Raw genomic sequence first — 8,645 nt, 5'->3', positions numbered from 1 at the left:
TGGGAAGCTACCCTTGAACCGTCATGTCTTCTCTCCACATCCTCTGAAGTCCTGATCCCACGTGACTCATGAAGTCAGCAGCTGAAGTGTTCGTGTGACTCCACGATGTCATAAACCGGAGAGGTTTTGGACGCCGTGTGGGTTCCTGCCGCCAGACAGAGGACGCAGGAGAGGAAGTGATGCGCCATCGCCGCTTCCCCGAAGTCATTCAGGGCCTGAGATGGGAACAAAGACGCCCCTCTCCGGCAAAGACAATCGCTCTTTTGAGACGGAGCGTTCAGTGTCGGTCAGGTCAAGAGAGTGTGTGAGCGTTTCTCTGCTGTCGGCCTGGTCGGCTCCACCACCAAAATCTGAGGCTTCTGCACCGTCAGAGCGGTGGAGTGGAAGGTCACGGCTGCAGTCCAACGTTTCACCGTTTAGTGATCGCGGCTGATTTACAAACCACTCTCCTTCTGCAGCCTCAAACTGTTCCTGACTCTGTTGCAGCTGGCCGGGATGGAGTCCGGACACGCCTGTTTCTGTGGAAACCAAGTGGAGCTGCAGGACCACGGCGAGTCGCCCGGCATGGACTGCAACCACGTCTGCTTCGGGGACCACACGCAGCCGTGCGGGGGGGACGGCTGGGTCATCGTCTTTGACAGTAAGCTCTTCCTCTGTCCCCGTGGGGTCTGTTTGATTCCTCCACCTCCACATGACCGAAAGTCTCAGGAAACCCAACAACAATCACAAACTACAGGTCACTTAAAGCAGAAAGCGTCGACCACGCTGCGCTGAAACCTCAGCGAGTTTATTCCTTATATTCACCTCATCCATTCTGAATCCATTAAGAAAAAAAAAGCTGTGAAACACAACAAAAAAAAATTCCATTAAAGACATTATTAAATAAGACACTATCATCAGCTTATGAAGTCATAACGAGTGTTTCAGTTGAACAAATAAAAACGTAAAAACATTTTACCAAACAAGACCTTCGTTTATACTTTATCTTACAAGATTTAGGAAGCGATGATGGTGGAAACTTCAGTCTCTATGAGCTGTGATCATCACGGTCATCACGGTCTAATGGTTAATATGCTCACTTTTTAACTCTTTCCCATGCAGGAAACGTGAGTCTGAGCCCGACAGGAAACACGCTTTTTCATGTTTGCTATCTTTTTCTGTTGCTGATTTTGGGGTCAATATTATTTGATATACAGTGTTTGGCCAAAAAAAAAGAAAATTTCTGAAACTTTTTGCTATTTTAAATTAAACTTAATTATTTCAAGATTCAAATGTTCTGTTTTTTTGGTTTCAAAAATAAAAAATTTCAAATTCAAAACTTTTTCTTTCAGTGTGTATTAGCAGCACGTTAACTCCTCACATGTTGACGTTTGGTTAAGAACTGCTCAGCATCAGAACTGGACCTTTCAGGTCTCCCCGACTTTTTTGACATGCTGGCTGTTCCCAACCCGGAACCAGATCGCGTCTGGGGCCCGCGTCTGGCATCGGGTTGGGTCACGGAACACATCTGGTACTGGTTTTGGTCTGGCATTGTGTTTGGTACTGGTTTAAGGTCCGGTACCATGTCCAATGCCAAGTTAGGGTTAAGGTACCGGGTTTGGATACCGGTACTGGACGTGTCCTGAGGACCAGTCTGCGTCCAGTACCGCGTCTGGTACCGCATCTGGTACCGCGTCTCGAGGGTTGTGGACCCTTGATTTTCCGAAGTTGGGACAAACCCGATACGTCCATTTCTGATGCTGAGGGGTTCTTAACCAAACGTCACCCTGTGACGACTCGGGGCTGGGAACGTGTCAGTATGAAGTCTGGTGACACGATACGTATCGCGATACATGCCTCACGATACGATACGTACAATATCAAATCAAACTCATCAAATCAACTTTATTTGTATAGCATCTTTCCAAAAAATCATTTTCACTCAAGGTGCTCAAATAAAACCTCATCAAGTTTTAAAAACATAGAAGAAGAGATTATTCAAACAGATTTTGGTGTCAAATGAAATCTTGCACAATATCACCTGATGGATTCTTCTCTTCATCCGTCTGCTCGGGTTATTCTGTAGTCTTTGTAATGGGATCATTTCTAGTAAAACAAAAGCGTTTTCTCCTCCAACCAAAGGTGTGTTCAGGATTTTGGCCCCTGTGAGACTGAGTTGGAGACCCCTGACCTGAACCCTGGAGCTGCAGCTCTGCAGTTAAAGGGTTAATCTGAGGATCATTCCGTTAGTTGAAGTCCTTTTTGTGAGAGTGAATGATCCTGAAAACTAAAGGAAATGTTTTAAACTTGTTGACATGCTGATGTGAAGCAGACGAATCAAAGAATGTTTCTGCTTCCAGCTCGAGTGGGCGCCTGCGGCGGGAACTACACCTCGCCATCTGGAGTCATTTACTCCCCCGACTTCCCCGACAAATACAGCGCGAGCCGCGTGTGCTACTGGACCGTGCAGGTCCCCGGATCCTTCGCCATCCTCTTCAACTTCACCTTCTTCGACATCTCCGACCAGGCCGACATGGTGGAGCTTCTGGACGGCTACACCAACCAGGTGGTGGCGCGTTTCGACTGGCGCAGCCCCCCGCGGGAGCTGGTCAACATCACCGGTGACTTCGTCATTCTGTACTTCTACTCCGACCGCACCAACCAGGCGCAGGGCTTTGCACTGCTCTACCAAGGTAGGACTTCCTGGTCGGCAACGTTAGCGTGTGACGGATCACGTCTACACGATCAGCAACGATCAGCTGATGGATGGATGATAGATGAAAGATGGATGATGGATGGATGATGGATGATGGATGATGGATAACTCATGAATGATGGATGGATGGATGATGGATAACTGATGAATGATGGATGATGGATGATGGATGGATGATGGATGGATGGTGGATGGATGATAGATGATGGATGGATGATGGATGGATGATGGATGATAGATGGATGGATGGATGGATGATGGATAATGGATGAATGAAAGATGGATGATGGATGAAAGATGGATGATAGATGATGGATGGATGATAGATGGATGATAGATGATGGATGGATGATGGATGGATGATGGATGGATGATGGATAGATGATGGATGGATGATGGATGGATGGATGGATGGATGGATGGATGATGGATAATGGATGAATGAAAGATGGATGATGGATGGATGTTGGATGGATGGATGGACGTATTTTTCGAGCAGCTTCTCAGAATAATCTCTTTTTCTTCGACCATCTCTGTTGTTTGACTCATTTGTCGATGTCGTTTTCATCTTCAGTTTTGGGGTTTTGATCGTGTCGAGTTTGTATCTGTGGTTTCTGAAGTCAGGATTGTGTCTCAGATGAAACTTTATGGAAAACAAAAGCAACAAAATGAACTGATGGAATCAATAATGATGAGAAAATGTGGATCTTCTGTTTAGGAGATTCTCTTTAGTATCTTAAATCTTCTGGAGCTGTGAGGAGGAAACGTCCGTAAACATTCCTGTCGTTGCTGCGTGGAGCTTCAGCGTGATCCGTGTGGATCATCGTGTGGATCATCTGATCACCCAGATCCTGCTGGATCATGACCGTTTACACACGGGCCGAGAGCGGCGCTAAGTGATGCGGCGTGCAGAGGTTACAGCTGTGTTCGCCGTGACGCCGTCGGCGTGACGAGGTCGGGTCACAGAGATGCTGTGGGGGGAGGGGTGACGAGCAGCAGAGCTGCTGAAGCTCTTGAAGGTTTTACCGAGAGGATGGACTCTCTAATGCATGTGCAGCTCCAGATGGAGAGCCTGAATAATGAATCTGTTCAATAATGAAACGGATTAACGCTGCAGGTCGCTGCGTTCTGTCTGAACTATTCGCTTCTTTCCTCACTTTGATGCTTTTCAGACCAAATGCAACCAAAGTCAATAAATCCATTTTTACTGACTTTATTTGGGCTCTCTGCAGCCAATCAGAATCCAGGATTCACCTGGACCACAGTAGAAACTAGAGTAACTTAAACTGTAGAAAAACTATCATGAAATGATCAAGATTTTAGAACAGAATCAGATCCAGATTCTTGATTCTGACCATCAGAATGACTGATACCAGCAGATTATTTCCACACAGAAGTCTCTGGGATTTTGGCTTCTTGGTGCTACTTCCTGTTTGGAATGCCAGGGGGGCGGAGCCACTCAGTCCAGTTCTCAGATACAGTCACTGGTCACAGTGTTTCTGTTCCTGGAGGATCTTCTCGTTGAAGTTTGATGTTTCTTTCAGAACGGTTCCTGAAACCCAAACCTTTTACAGCTGAATTTAAATACTTGGGATTATCTGAAGGATTTTGAGGATAAATGTTCCTGAAGTTGGAACAGAATGGACTTCAGGATGGATCCCTCCGGGACGGTAACTGTGATTTCCGCTCTTGTTCCTGCAGCGCTCCGACACCAGGAAACCAGAACAATAGGAGGCGACGACGAGAAGGACGTCTGGAGCACGGCGGGGCCGGCGCCGGCCGCCACCACAGAGAGATCCAACGGCACGTCCAACGGGCACACCTCCCAGATCCTCTTCATCACGTCCAGCCCCGGAAAACCGGAGCACAACATGCCAGGTCAGTGGGCTGGACGCGGCGAGACCAACGGCCACAGCACCAGTATGTCAACACCCACAATGCACTGCAGCCGCCTAAACTCCATGCTCCCATGATTCTGTGCTGCATCTTTCCTGCACATGTGCTGCTCGATCCTGCAGACATTCCTCTTTCTGATCCTTCATGCTTGATTTAAAAGAGCGATCAGCGATTTCACAAGCAGAGCGCAGCAGATGTGCACCGAAGATCTGTCACTGTTCACTGACAACTTTCTGGCTGAAACGGCCTCGCAGGTGCACCGCGCAGCGCCGAGCTTCAGCCCTCAGTTTCAGCTCTCAGCTTCAGCCCCGAGTTTCAGTTTCAAGTTTCAGCTCCTAGCTTCATCTCCCAGCTTCAGCTCTCAGTTTCAGCTCTCAGCTTCAGCCCTCAGTTTCAGCTCTCAGCTTCAGCTGTCAGTTTCAGCTCTCAGCTTCAGCCCTCAGTTTCAGCTCTCAGTTTCAGCTCTCAGCTTCAGCCCTCAGTTTCAGCTCTCAGCTTCAGCCCTCAGTTTCAGCTCTCAGCTTCAGCTCTCAGTTTCAGCTCAGAGTTTCATCTCCCAGCTTCAGCTCCCAGTTTCAGCCCGTTTGGCTGTGACGGCGTCTCTGATGCTTCCATGTCGCTCCTCTCCACAGTGTGGACCATCTACGCTCTGGCCGCTCTCCTCATCCTGACCGTCGTCGCCATGGTCGCCAAGCTGCTGCTGCACGTCTCAGTCAAGTGAGTACGAAGAGCTCCGCCTCCTTTCAGACTTCATCCCTCATGACGGATGATGAACAGTTTCATCAAAAATACATCTGCTCCTCCAGGGATCTTAAGGTTTCAGAATGACGTGGACTCTGAACTATGAAACGAGTCGAGGGTGAATAAAAAACGAGGTTTAGATGCAAACAAAAATGCGCTCCGGGCAGCGGGACCAGACGGCCGTTTCATGACGTTCCAGCTCAGCGTTTTCCTCATCGGACTGAACATCTGGAGAAATCATCGTCGGATTTTCTGCTTTTCTCACAGAACATCGATTCCATCCTGAAGCTCTGATGGAGACACTGCAGGCATGCTCTGCAGGTCGAGAGGCGACTTCAGCCGATCATGGCGTGTCTCTGCAAACAGAGAGAAAGATTCTGACCAAAGTGTTATAAAGTAGAGAAAACGGTTTCTCTGCATTTGAGTTCAGACTGTCTAAACGTTTATTTCCTTTTATAATGAACATCCTCAGAGATCAGCTTCTAGATCTCTTTCAGGGACATTTTTCAGCCAAAAGGGGCGACACCTCCACTTCCAGGGTGAAGCCCCTTCAAAATAAAAGTATAAATCTGAGGCGTTTCAGCTCACGACCACTAGGGGGCACTTCAGTGCATTCCAAAATAAAAAGATCCCGTTTGAAAACAGAATCAAACTGATTTTCTATTTAATATTTTAGTTGAACGCAACATTTTACTTTACCCACAATTCAGTTCAACCCCCATTTTTGAATCCTTGTTTTGGTTACGTTTGTGTATTACAAACCGAAAAAATATAAATTTAAAAACATATTTTTCATTGGATTATGATCGAGTAAGTAATGAGAAAAAGCTTTCATTTGGCTCATACTAGCCTGTCGTTACAATAACAGAATGTAAGATAAATCCACCCTAAAGGGTAACACAACAGGACAGTTGGAGGCTGACTCCACAGAAAGGAGGCGGGGCTGAGCGGAGAGGCGTGGTCTGGATCTGTGGTTAACAGTGAGGTTAGCTTATCTAACGTCGTCACCAGGCAAAGATTTTTCTCCCGAGACAGCTGCTCACGGTCCAGACTGAAGGAGGCCTGTATCTGAGTGGTAAAATGAAGCTAGCATATAAGCTAACAAAAGCTAACACATTGAGCTAACAGTTAAACATTCATTAAAATACATCACCAGGATAGAGTTCTCTGTTGTCTAACTTCCAAACTCTCTGGAAAGTTGTGTAAGTCAATAGATTTATGAGAACTGAAGGCAAAACAGCAACGAGCCATGCTAACGCTAACACGCTAACACGCTAACGCTAACACGCTAACGGGCAACCGTTACAGCATCAAAGATGGGCGGGGCTTTTACACTGGAGCTGCAGAGCATGATGACGTCAAACATGGGACTTAAACTAGTTGACCAATCACAACATTCGACTGTAACACCTCGGTTCATCCTGTAGGGGGCAGCACACAGACGGGTTTAGACTGATTTCAGGGATTAAGTCTATTTTAAATGGTCAGAAATGTGTCAAGAACCAACAGACATCACTTTTAAAGCCCATTTAAAGAGAACAACACACAAAAAAGTTGGTTTAGTGTTTGGTTACGCTTTAAAAGCAGCAGAACACGCGTTTGACACGTTCAGCGTGAACACGTGGTGCAGCATGGACTCCCTGTGACGTCTGGTTCGGTTTAGAACCAGATTTTTGAGGATCCTTTTTATGATCTTGTCTTCAAATGATCTCAAACATTTCCAGGTTTGATCTCTAAAACAGTTTTTGTCTAAGTTTTCCGTGTTTTTTCCTCCTGGCGTTCTGCTGCTCACGCCGTCTCGTTTTCCCGCTCAGGTCCGCCAACATCCCGACCGTCAGCGGCTCCGACGGCTGCAGCCAGAACACGGCGGCGGCGTCCGAGCCGTGGATCATCCTGTACCGACCCTCCACCATCTCCCTGTTCAAGAAGAAGCTGAAGAGCCACCACGGAGACCTCAGCCCCCTGGTGGGCAACTAGAGGCCGACGCCCCCACCCTCCGAAAATACAGACCGCCAGAGTGACTGCAGCAGGAGGGGCTTAACCCCCCCACTCACACCAAAGAGGAGCGATGGGGGGGGATATGATGAGATCCTGATGAGCAGATCCTCCATCACCCCCCGACTAAAGGGGGTGGGGGGCGGGACACGGAGTCCCAATGACATCACAGCACTTCAGTGATGTCATCATCAGTCAGAAGATGCCCCGCCTCTCCAGCGTTCAAGTGCCTTAAGGACCTCCTCCTCCTCCTCCCCAGGAGGATCTCAGACATGAAGAGGACCCCCCCCATGTAAAATGACGTTCTCAGGGGACCAAAGCTGGTGTAACTGTTTCAGAGATTCTGTTTGAACAGATATTTATGAGTCTACGTTTCACTGAAACGTCTCCTGGATGCTTCAGAGGACGGCGCCGGTGTTCCTCTGAGCGGTCAAACCGCCGCTTGTCCCCCCCCAAACGTTACCTGCACTTAACGCGGCTCTGATCCCGCTCTTCTTCATCCGGGGGGTAAAAACAACACCGTGGCACTTCAAACAGCGGCGGCTCTCTGAGCGCGCCCAGAACAGAGGCGGGGCTAACCGGAGCTGACACTCGGGATCCGCGCTTGTTTGGATTGTCTCCTGAATTATGCAAACTCCCGTTTTCTGCTCCCGACAGCCGGAAAATTCCCAGGAGAAAAGGCGCTTTTCCCAGATTGCCAAATGGAAAATGACATGAACTAAACCTGAGGGGGCGGGGTTTGTGGAGCTGTAAATAAAATAGTAAAATGTTTAATTTATACAGTAAATTATTGTTATTTTGTAAGTGAGCGGGATATCATCTATCTTTTGTATTCGTGAAGTATCTTTGTAGTTTAACTTAAAGCGTCCTGTTGCAGAATAAACACTGTTTGCATGTTTGCTACGCCGGCCTGGATTCTCCTTCACTCCAGAGGAAACAGAAACCTTCACTTTTCCAGGTTTAACATGTTGGGACAACAATGAGTCCCAGATTGTTGGGAGGGTTTGGGGGAGCATGTGCAGCCCATCTCCCCCCCCCAAGGGAGGAGGTCAAGCATGCAACCTGCACATTTGAGGAGAGCAGCAGGAGCGCAGCTTTACAACCGAAAACAAACACGAGCTGGAGCTCTCTCAACTTCAGCGGGAGGACGTTAACTCCTGAAGCTGCTCCTTCATCTGAGGAGGAACGGGAGGAACGGGAGAAATGGGAGAAACGGGAGAAACGGGAGAAACGGGACCTTCTACTCACATTTATTCGAGAATAGACTGAAAAACAGCAGAAAAATTAAGTTTTTTAACCCTTTAACGCTGCCGCTACA

At 47.9% G+C, this 8,645-nt stretch overlaps 1 protein-coding gene across 3 annotated transcripts in view; it reads left to right on the top strand.

The window, feature by feature from the left end:
- kremen1 (kringle containing transmembrane protein 1) overlaps positions 1-8,230 on the top strand; it is a 53,661-nt gene extending 45,431 nt beyond the window's left edge. For 2 of the 3 annotated variants that reach the window (XM_024258030.2, XM_024258032.2), the window contains exons 5-9: positions 487-640; positions 2,340-2,672; positions 4,397-4,615; positions 5,224-5,308; positions 7,147-8,230. In XM_024258030.2, the coding sequence (XP_024113798.1) occupies positions 487-640; positions 2,340-2,672; positions 4,397-4,615; positions 5,224-5,308; positions 7,147-7,309 (954 nt within the window). In that variant the 3' untranslated portion in view covers positions 7,310-8,230. The remainder of the gene's footprint in view (positions 1-486; positions 641-2,339; positions 2,673-4,396; positions 4,616-5,223; positions 5,309-7,146) is intronic. The other variant, XM_024258031.2, reaches the window with a different exon arrangement.
- Positions 8,231-8,645: the final 415 nt, after the last annotated feature.

This window comes from Oryzias melastigma, linkage group LG9 (genome assembly GCF_002922805.2).
Source record: "Oryzias melastigma strain HK-1 linkage group LG9, ASM292280v2, whole genome shotgun sequence".
Lineage (NCBI taxonomy): Eukaryota > Metazoa > Chordata > Actinopteri > Beloniformes > Adrianichthyidae > Oryzias > Oryzias melastigma.
This window is presented reverse-complemented; position numbering and strand designations above follow the sequence as displayed.